Below are 11662 nucleotides of genomic sequence, written 5' to 3'. Positions count from 1 at the left end.
ACTAACCAGTTTTTACACATTCAAAGATTTTAGTCTTTTAAGGAAAAAAAAACTTACTCTTCTGAAAAATATCAATTTTTATTCTAGATTTATAAATCAAACATGGGAACAGCTATTTAATAGTAGTATACTGCCACAGAAAAAAAATTAGAAAAAACCCTGTGCAGTACTCACAAGGATTATAATTTTGGTTCTTTAATCTGCATGCTCAGTAATCATAGTTCAAAATAAAATATCAGCAATCAAATCTGTAGAGAAGGTGATGGATAGTTATTTTGCTGACTCATTCCAGAGATATACACAAGTTCCAACGAAGGGAGTGCCCAGAACTGAAGACAGGTGTGATGGAGGTGAGGGGAAGCATCCAAAAACCCTGTTAGAATTACCTTTTTGATCAACCTGCAGCTGAACCACTGACTGCTGTCAGTCAAAGGCTGCAATTACTGATCCACATGGGTTAGGAATTAGTTCCCAAGCCTTCCAGCAGATGTCCTCGCAAGGCAGGCATGTCTGGGAGGTTCAAGATGTCACCATATAAAACAGACAGATGTCGAGGAAAAGACTTAAAATAGGGGTGATATAAATGTATAAACGAATTCAAAGTATTCAGTATATTCTCAAAAGCCCAATTTAAAAACATAGGCACACGTTTATAAAAAAAGAGTGTCATCTTAAAAACTAAAAGGAAGTCACCTGAACAAGTACATTTGAAGCAGCACATCTGTTTCCACCAATGTTTCATAATTCTTACACTTCCCATGTAAACAAAACTGAAGGTTCAAAAAATGATGGTGAAAAGTACGAGCACAAGGCAAACAGCATAAAGACTCTAATCCTGCCCCCCTCCCTTCCCTTACATGTTAAAACTGACACTAATTTTATAGTGCACAGAGCCTTCTTCACTACTCCCTAGTGGCAGTGACATAAAAATGTTGTCACGAAGCTGGTATTCTTGGAAACATAAAATCCATCTGCTATTTCAGGGAACCTTAAAAAGAACAATTTCCTTAAAATAATCATCCTCATCATGACTCGTACAAATGGAAAGTTTTGATACCAAATTAAAAATATTTGACTTGCCCTTCAAAGTGGTGAGTAATCCACAGTTAACTACCACATCCACAGTTAACTACCCACAGACACCTATGAGAGAAGAGAATGATTCATCAAGTACTGGTCTACAAACTCAAAGATGGGATTCTTTACCCAGCTCTATCAGACCAATATCTCCAGCCCTCAATGCACTGCCTGCTTTAATGCAGATGTTCATGGCTTCATACCTTAAGAAGCTGTGTCGGGGAAAGGTGAAATCAGGAAGATGAGCATCACTGACTTCTTCAAGAGCAGACACAGAAATGCTGGAACTCATGGCTTACTGGGAGACCAGCCAACTGGGACATGTCTGTCACTACACTTTGGCTGGTGGAAAGAACTCCAGACTGTCCCAGCTTCTGGAAAATACGGGGAAGGTGGTTTACAATAGCTGGGACAGACTTGTCTGCCAGAGCTTCTTCAGTAGCTCAAATAACTAGGACAGATTTGTCTGCCAGAGGTTCTTTGGTGGACCATTGTGGCACTTACAGACAGAAAGCACTGTTATGTTCTACACACTGATTTAGGTCCAAGGTAACATCATCAGTTTTAGAAACAGGCTGCTCATGAAAGCTTACAGGAGTAGGGATTTTGTCAGCATTTTGTCTTAGTCTTCAGTAGTATGGGTGAATGATTTTCTGCAGGCTGATTGTTATAAATTTCAACAACAAAAGTTAAAAGAAAAAAAGCTTGGAGTCAGTGAATGACCATGGTCGACAATACAGAACTGTTACATTTCTTAACTGGCAAATGCTTTCACACCATAGAAACATCAGATAAAGCCCGTTCTGTACGTAATTTGTCCTAAGAAAAGAAGAATCCAGGTTCCACACCCTGAAAAGTAGGTAAATACAGTACTGAAGGTATTACAGTTTTTCAGCTTAACTAAGGTTCTCTTCAGCTGTCACAAAAAATACTTATAAAATTCCCTTTAACCTTTTAGTTGTGCTTTACTTATGGAAACAAAGAAAAAGAACAGAAGAATTCTATGAAATCAAAATTTCCATTTAAAATATCAAAGGACAAATACAAATGACGAACAATGGCCGAGAAAGCGCTACAGACTATTATTCATTTAAGACTACTTCACTAAACTCTGTCTTTGTCTTGAATCTTAAGCCCCTCACCCTTCAGCCACACTGAATTACAGTGCAAGCAGAGGTTAATTCTACTGGTTCTAAATAAAGACCTGCTATGGGAACAAATACACAGCTCAAAGAAAACCATAAAAAATGGTGAAGCAATCCTAATTTTAACCAGCTATTCCTCCATAGTTTTATCATGTACACATATTCCAGTTAAATCTTTACAAACTATGTCAACAAGTCATGATTTCCCCTTCTTTTCCCCATGAAAACTGTGTAAGGATAACTGTACACGTCCACGAAATAGAGGATGTCATTTTATTGGAGGTCCACAGTAACTGTATCACATTAGGGAGTGGAAGAATCTTGTGGTATGGCACAACACAATACCTCACTTAAACACTTAAACAGAAGGTTAAATGATATGCAACATGATCAAATCAGTAATTCATCATCTTCTAGGCACCACTGATTAATTTAAAATAAAATTTAATAAATTCAAAAAATATAGTCCATTAATTTGTTTGCTGTACTGTCTTTAAATGAAACAGCACTTTGAAAGTCACAAATAAAAAAGCAGCACTTTCTCTTAATACCAACACCACTGTAACACATACTGTAGCGTGGCATGCAAATCCACATCTGCAGTCTTTTGTTTTGTTTTGTATTAACAAATGGAATGGCAATTTTCTATCTCAAATATTGGTAGCATAACATGTAAGTGCAGATCATTCTGGCCACAGGTGTGGTAAGCCGTAACAAGTGTGTATTACAAGAGCATAGAACACAGAGCATGACACTTACATCCAAGAATCTCTCTCTTTTGTACTGTACATGGTGTTTGTTACAGGCTGACTTCCAACTCGCTGTACCCAAGCTTCAGGAAGTGAGATTATTGACCTTTTCTGGTTTTATTTAAAAGTAAAATGCAGTCATCCATCAAAGCACAACTGTTAACAACCTGGTCAAAAAAATGCCATAGCTCCATTGAAAAAAAATACCTTGTCCTTTTAGTAGACTCCATTAAATGATAAAGTTTCCATTACAGGCATGTTATGAAGCCTTAGAGTGGTACTGCAGTGTCATTCCTGTCAAGCACAGATTTGTAGAGACACCAGGAAATGGTGTGATGTTCAGAAAAGCTGTTCAAACCGAGCTAAGCTTTACGAGGCCACGCACTGAGTCTTCATGCAACGAGTCCTGGCTGGCCAGACTCAGGACGTGCATCGTACGGCTGTGTGCAATAGGACTTCCACTCGGCAGCATCCCAGGGGGTGACGGAGCTTCTTCAGGAGTGAGAAACTGATGGCCTTCGTGCTCCTCTTTTAATGGTATGATGTCTGTCAAACCTGAATCTGATGTGAGATTAGGCATAGAAGATGGTGGTGTTGGCTGCCCTAGAGTCAGAGTTGCACAAGGCCCACTGATAGAAGTCTTTCCTGGTAAAGGGAGCTCTTCACTAGTTATGCTTGGCTCACTCTGTAGGAGGGGGGTGGCAGCAGCCTGCAAAACGAATTTAGTGCTCTGAATGCACTGATCTTGGTCACACTGTAGAATGGAAGGGTGTCAAAATCATATAAAAACAAAACAAAGAAAAAAAAGGGAGAATATGGATAAAAAGGTATGGAAAAGAATGGGATGCAAAGAGAAAAAAAGAAAGACATTAGTATCATTCCATGGTTAGCCACCCAAACATCCCATTGCATGCTGCCCAGGAAAAAAAAAGAAAGGCATGCATAACTGAGCCAATGCTTTGGATTATTATCAAAGAAAATGATGATATACATTTACAGTGTTCATTTAAGGGTTCTTTAAAAAGCACTAGGCAATTTTTTTCCTTTTAACTGGTCTTCACATGTAGGAATTAACCTACCACAGAGGTTTTCCAGAATAAGAATTCTTTTGACAGAGATATCTTACACAGTTAGCAATAAAGCTCTATGAGTAAAATTTTTTTCTCTCACAACTTAATACATTATACATAAATTCTAGAGAATGTGCTATGCTGTACTCCATACTCCAGAGGATGTGTAGAAACCAGGCAGCACTGCAGATGCATTGAGATCAACCTTAATGATTTTTAGGCTGTTTCTTGATTAATTCTGACAATGTGACAAATCAAGGTACAAAACACAAGTTTTCTGGCAAGCACTGTCTCAATAATAAGCCAAATTCAGCATTATATAAATCCAGTTAAGCTCAGTGAGTGTTACCAGAAATAGTTTTTTTTTGGCTCTACACAATTCCTAAAAACAGTTTATACAAAATTACCACTCATTCCTTGAGATGAAAAGACAGGTATGCATTTCAATAATGTCCAGCTAGCTAAGTAGGTAGTATATCTACTGCCAAATTAAGTTTCTTTAACATGAACTGGCATGATTTTTGAGAGCTCCTAAGGAAAAAAATATTTAATTCATTGCCTGATCAGTTATAACATTGCGGTTTTTCAAAATCTTGTTAAGTTTTATTTGCCAAAGTACTGATCTGCTGGGTAAGAAAAACACTACGATCAGTGAATACAACTACAAATGCAATGAAGAATATTTGGAGGCAAGCAAGCTGAATAAAAGACATATCCAGAGGTAAGACATCCTGTTCACTGTTATTTCAAGTATTCTGTTAAAGCACTATGTTCTACTCTATGACTGACTTAGATTTTTATCAAATTACTACATATCCATAATCTATTTAGATATTCCTGATCGTAACCATTGTTACTAACATTACAGAAATTCTATAAAATGCCCACTTGAGTTTAAGAAGCCACTGTGCCACACTCTCTGAAAACTTATGGGAAGACTTTTGCCTCCTTTATTGTATGATGAAAACCATGATTAACAATGCTTCCTCTGTTATTTTCAGGTTCTCCAATTTCACCACTGAATAGCTTAATGATGGATGCACACACTTAGCATTCAGCAAGTGTGCAAGCAGACTACTTGGTCATAAGAGATAGGTAGTGTTTAAAACACATCTAAGTGGTTTAGGACTCCCAGACCAATTACTTTTGACGGGCAGAAGCTCAGTCTTTACTCAGGTATGTATTTCCAAGACTTCTGCCTTCAGAAAGATAAATGGACTGACCTCCTGTTACATAAATTGAGTTCATATAAATTGCAAGCAATCTTCCCCCCACAAAATGATGAACAGCCTCAGCCAAACAACTAAAGTGGTTCCCTATCATTTCAGAGGGATTACTCACAGGCTTAAAGCCATAACCTTGCTTAAGTACTAAGTACCTTACCAAGAAGAAAACTGTCAGCATCTTTTAAAGTCAAGCTTTCAATTAGTAATTCAGTGTGAATAACTCATTCTTGATTAATATCTTGTTATTCACGCCTGCCTTTTTAAATTAAAACTTCAACCAACCTTACTATGCAGACCTTAAAAATATGTTAACTGAATTTTCAAGCTTCAAAAAGACCAACAAACCCCATTTTCTCTGAAAGGCAGTAGCCAAAGAACAAGTTCAATAACAAAGGAATGCTTATAACCACTGGGGTACAGTGAAAACAAATAATGTTAGCAGTTAACTTATTGCTTTAGTGAACCTTCAGCTCTGATCTTCAAAAAGAAATCATTAACATGTTCCAGGCAATACAAGTACACAGCTTTGTATTAGCTGAAGATAATTTACTTGAACTCATTGTATAGTCTGAATTCATTCTCTTCTTATGGAACACTACTGCTCTTCAGTTAAATTAATATCGAAAAGATAAAGTAGCCTCATAAAGCTCCATTAAATAGTGTTATAACTTCAGGTGCTAAATATCTCTTCATTTTCCATGCACTTGTCACTTCCCTAAAGCCTCTCATTTAGATAAATTTCAAGTTTTCTTTTTCTTGTCTGTTCAACACTGATCAGCACAAAATCCTTAGGAAAATACAGGCTGTAAAGAGCTTTCGAAAGGGAACTACTGCAGGATCTAAAAGCCAGAAAAAGTATGTGTGTTCTATGAGGCTCTCAAAAACATCTGATACAAACAACACATAATATACAGGGAAACTATTCTTGAGTCTAAACAGCCAACACACAACTAGAACAAGGAAATCATATTTGTTATAGGGTTGGCATGCTGGTTTTTTGTCAGTTTTGTTATTTCACTCTTTACTGAATGAAATTTAGGGCAGGAAGTGTTAGCTGCTACTAATCACATGAATTATCCAACACCAGAATTTCAAATGAAACAAAAAAGCCTATGACTGTAAGAAAAAGGAAGCTAAGCATTAAAAGCTAAAAAAAATCTACTGCAAAAATTATTCCACCAGCATCTTCTTATTTCAAATAAGCGGACTTTATTTTTCACTTAAAATTTCCACTGTTTCAGAGAAACAGCAGATTCTGAAGGTAGGACAAGTTTAATAAGTTCTGCAAGTACAGAAGTTCAACTAAAGATATGCATAGAAGTTTTTACATATCTATTTATTCCCACATAAAAAGGAACAAATTGAAGCAAATAAGACAAAACCTAGAATTCTGTGTTTATTTCACAAATAATAAATATAAACTACTAAGGAAAAATATTTTTTTATTTTTCTGAAGAAAATCTGTTTTTTCTAAGCTACACAGAAAATATGATAACGTTGTACATGGCAATATATTTTTCACATTTCTAAATGTGATTGTTTTGAAATAATCAGAATTATTTTCTTTAAATATTAAATAAACTTAGTTTAGAAGTTCCTAAATGCTAGTAACATTCAGGAATTGTTACAGTTCTCAGAAGATGGAAAAAAGCAGGTTGAATAGTCTCACAATCTCTGAATAAAGTACAAACAACATGGAGTTCAGAGGAGGCTTACAGTGGCCTGAAGTTGGCATGAAGTTACGGGAAGAATGTTGAAATCCTATATTCTGGATACACCAAATGGGTAAAGAGTGGAGGGATAGAGCTGTGTAACTGTTGCCAGCAGGTGTAGCATTTCACAATCAAAATCAGTGTGTTGTGGATATTGTGCAACAGCTGAGCCACAAGCCCCACCAAGTCAATGGCTCCACTATCAAGCAGTACAGTGACAGTAGAGGAGTAGATAGAGATTCATGATGAGTAGATCTATGAAGGGAAACACTTCTGAAGCCAAACAGGAAGCTACACTTGGCCCAGAGACTTTACTTCAGATTGGAGACTGCTTGTTCTTACGGACTGAAAGTCTGGGAATGCTTAGAGCAACTTGGGTGCATTCCAGGGGCGTATCTTCTAAAATAAATCTAATTCATGTGTTCCAACACTGCTCTGAGATGAGAATAAAAATGCAGTAAACATGCACTATCAAAAGAATTGCTCCTAAAACATATCTCAACCCAAAGCAAATGCTGAAATTTATTTACTTGCCCATAACCCATTTTACCTGTGAAGTAAAATGCATTGAGGAAACACCTCTATCAACCGTGAATGTGGAAATGTTGACTTGGTAAGAGCCCTGAGTTCTGTTTTGGGCATCTGGGAAGTACGTCAGTAAATATCAAGGAAACACACTTGCAAAACTCCCAGAAAAATGGGTTGTGGTCCTTGCCAATTCTGTTATTGTCATGATAGAAATACTTACTCCTAATAATGCAAATATAAAAAGCAAAGGAAAAAGTACACAAGGATGGTCAGAGTTAATGCTCCCTGAGTCAGCTGGATCTGTTTCCAGATCAGTAACAGAAATACTTAAGTGAACATGTGGGAGAGGACTTTCCTGCACTTAGCACTGGTAATAAATGTTGTGCACGTACTACAGTTCATACAACTTTCAGCAGTACATACACATAAGAAAACACTTTGAAGAATTTGCATCCAGGAAAGGAAATGGAGAATTAAAACCAAGGGAATTTGGTACACACAGAACTACCTATACACTGAAGAAGAAATGTCTAGGAATGCAGGAATACAAGGAAATTTCTTAAAAACAAGGAAATAAACCTATCCTGACATGGTGTCAAACCAAAGTGAAGTCTATCATTTTATAAGGCATTAGAGAATTCCTAGAGATATCATAGTAAATATAAACCAAACTAATTCCTCCAAAAAACTTTAAGGAGTGAGACAGATTCTGTGTTTTCCCCTAATGGATTACTGAAGAATAAAATACTCTATATGAAACCCCAAGAAACAACTGCAGCTTTAAGAAAAAATTAAGTACTACAGTGGTCCAGATCCAAGTAGTGGTAATTTATGGGTTTATGGATAAATAAGAACTTTTTTCAGAACACAAAGAAAATAAGCTTTAAAATAAAAGAGAAAGAATAAATTGCAGAGAAAATTATTATTTCATAATGGGTGAGATACTGTGCTACATACAAAAAAATTTCTTAAGAATAAGGAAAATATTTGGGTAATCAAACTAATGACGAGCTCATAAAAATAATCAGCAATAAAATGCAATAGGGAATTACTTTGGAAGTTACCAGTAACTATGCTTTTCATGTGGATAAAGATATTAATAAGTTGGTTAATGAATTTACCAGTGTTTTCAAATTATATTGAAGAAGAAATTAAAAACATTGGGAATGCACCAGGAAAATAATTGTATGTGCTTCCAGCCTACATGGAAGTAAATATAGATTCAGCTTTTAGTAAAACAGTTCTCTCCTTTTATGGAGAGAACATGAGAAAAACCTCTTCTATGAAGATCTAGAAAAAAACCAAAATCACAGTATGGGTCTATCAAGCACTGATTATAGCTATGACTCTCACTTTCTGAGATTGTGACAAACTGGATCACTACCATGAGTAGGGTAGATTCTGTAATAAATATTCAAAGTCTGAGAGGCAAAACTACCACAAAAGCTATTAAATACAGAAAGAGTGCCCCACAAATGGTATCCTGAAAAAGAGATAATGTATTGCACTGAAAACCAGCGTCTGGCAACTTTACACTTAGCCTGATATTTATTTTGAACTTAACGGCAAAAATGAAGCTATGCTAAAAGTTTCATTAAAATCAATGAAAAGAGAGTATTATACTAAGCAACCCAGAGACTTAATGAGGGATGAGAGACTCGTTGGGTGAAACACAAGAATTCTGTCTAGAAAGCCACAAGTCACTGACTTCTATAAAGAGCTGCTGAGGGAGCTGGGGTTGTTTAGTCTGAAGATGAGGCTCAGAGGAGACCTCATTGCTCTTTACAACTCCCTGAAAGGAGGTTTTAGCCAGGTGAGGGTTGGGCTCTTCTCCCAGGCAACCAGTGACAGGACAGGAGGACATTATCTTAAGCTGCACCAGGGGAGGTTTAGGTTGGACATTTGGAAGGAGTTCTTCACAGATGGGGTGATTACACTTTGGAACAGGCTACCTAGGGAGTGGTGGCGTCACCATGCTTGGAGGTGTTTAAGAAAAGACTGGATGTGGCACTGAGTGCCATGGTCTAGTTGACAAGGTGGTGTTTGATCATAGGCTGGACTCGATTTCAAAGGTCTTTTCCAACCCAGCTGATTCTGTAAAAGATTCGAGGGAAGAAAGGGAAGTGAAAGAAGGAAGGAAAAAGAGAAGACAAGTGAGAGAGAATATGCTCATTTAAATCTTTATTTTTTTCGTCAATGATGAGAAGAGATATTTTAGCATACTGTGGATTAAGCAGGGTAACATCTAAACATGAAGACCTGATGTAATACATTCTGCAAGAAAATCAAGAGAGATACACCACAAAGGTGTACTGAAACACAATTCAGACTTCTAGCAATTTATTTCTTGTAATCAAAAGCATTAAGCTTGTTAAAGTAGTATAAATATCTCTGATAATGTATAAATGGCCAAGCTTCTGTGATTTGAAATGTACTATGGTCTTACAGCTATGATCTACACATGCTCCTTCAAGTCAAGGAATTTCACATTGTCTGTCTTTATCTGAAATCATAATACCACCTCCAGTACCAGATATATCCCCTTCAACAGGGAAGGGAAAATAGTATTGGAGAGATGGGTAAACTAAGCCGGTTTTGTTTACAACAAAACTCAAGGGAGAAATTTTAATGCTGATAGCCAGCAGTCCTTAGAAACCAATTGGTCTTGGATACAGACCAAGAGAAAAGATGCCCTGAGAAAAATGGCATCACAGTCTTTCAAAATAGTCCTTCAAATCAAAGAAGACATATTACATTTTTCAAGCTTTTTCTAAGAGGTCATTTTCCAGAGTGAAATCTGCACATTTCTAAGCAATTCTGCTAACTGGTAAAGAACGCAGGCTTTTCCCAGCTCATGTGGATAAAAGCTCATTTCCCAGCTCATTCTAGGATATAAGAAGAAATCTTTGAAGAATTTGTGGAATTAGAGGTACTACACTCTAAAATTGTAACAGCTACCTGTTTGACTTAAAGTAATACCATAACAGATTTCTCCATTTCTAGAGACAAACTTAGTCAATTTTTTACCAAACTGGCAAAGATTTTCTCATTAATATCTAGGAATAATAATAGTGTCTAAATTCTTGCAATGATAAAGACAATTTAATGCTATGAACACACTGTGGGTTTATGGTCCTCACAAATAACAAGCCTTGACAGCGTCAGAAAGTTTGGGTAATCCCTGAAAGACCTCAGCCCATTTCTAACGTTTGCTTTCTCTTTTTTTTTTTTTTAAACTCCCTTTTCTCTCTTCAGAGTTATAATATTTTGAATAAAATTTACATAGAGCTTTACCTTGTTCTGCTCAACTGTACCTAAGAAGATTCAGACTTAACACCATGTCTCTAATACATTTTCTTATTAAGGAGACTAACAAATCTATTTAATTCTCAAAACATTAAGTAAAACCAGCTTAGGAACTACAGTAAAAATTTTATATGAGTTTATCAGTGACACTAAAACTAATCTGTCTGAGAAGCGTGCGTCTTTTCTTCTTTTGTTCAAAAGAAAGGCTGAACTATGTCAGAAGGCCTGGTGGCTTCCTCTTTTTTGGCAGAAGGAGGGTATCCGTAACTCACGTCTTCTTTGACAAAGTATTAGAACCCACACGCTGTAGAGATATGTGGACAGCAATTCAGAAATAGGCACATATGCAAGATGGTTGCCTTCAGGAAAAGATCTCTTTCCAATTATTCTCTTCTTCTTGGCACTGGAAATCCTATCTTCCATTATGATAGCCAATACTACCAGCAAAAAACCAAAGTAAATACTACTGGCACAGTTTCAAAGATGCTTAAAGAACTTTTGTTGTAGCAATTCAGTTGCCTTTTTTTGTTCTGGTTCAGTGTTCTCCTGCTCTTTCTTCAAAATATTTCTTCCCTAGAAACTCCTCTTTGTTCATCTTTGCTTTTTAAAATACATTAGTCTATACAAAACCACAGTGCACAAGCAAAGAAGGAAAGAGTATGAAGAAAGTGCCACACAAAATAACAATTAGCTGGAAAATGACGAACCAGAGTAAGTCCACGATACTTGAATATTCCAGTTCAAAACAAAGTAGGTGTCAACAGCAAAAGTCAAAATGCCAGTATATTCAATAAATCAACAGCGTAGAAAAGACTCTTTTTTTTTAGAATCCATGAGCAGTAACTATTA

General features: G+C 36.5%; 1 protein-coding gene across 6 annotated transcripts in view; it reads right to left on the bottom strand.

The window, feature by feature from the left end:
* Positions 1–2479: 2479 nt before the first annotated feature.
* Positions 2480–11662, bottom strand: part of ZDHHC14 (zinc finger DHHC-type palmitoyltransferase 14) — a 93970-nt gene continuing 84787 nt past the window's right edge. For 4 of the 6 annotated variants that reach the window (XM_068184677.1, XM_068184681.1, XM_068184682.1 and 1 more), the window contains one exon: positions 2480–3725. In XM_068184677.1, coding sequence (XP_068040778.1) covers positions 3324–3725 — 402 coding nt within the window. In that variant the 3' untranslated portion in view covers positions 2480–3323. The remainder of the gene's footprint in view (positions 3726–11662) is intronic. The other 2 variants (XM_068184679.1, XM_068184680.1) reach the window with 1 other exon arrangement.

Source organism: Anomalospiza imberbis, chromosome 3 (genome assembly GCF_031753505.1).
Source record: "Anomalospiza imberbis isolate Cuckoo-Finch-1a 21T00152 chromosome 3, ASM3175350v1, whole genome shotgun sequence".
NCBI classification, from domain to species: Eukaryota; Metazoa; Chordata; class Aves; order Passeriformes; family Viduidae; genus Anomalospiza; species Anomalospiza imberbis.
Note: the sequence above shows the minus strand (reverse complement) of the source record. Positions and strands in the feature narration are given on the sequence as shown.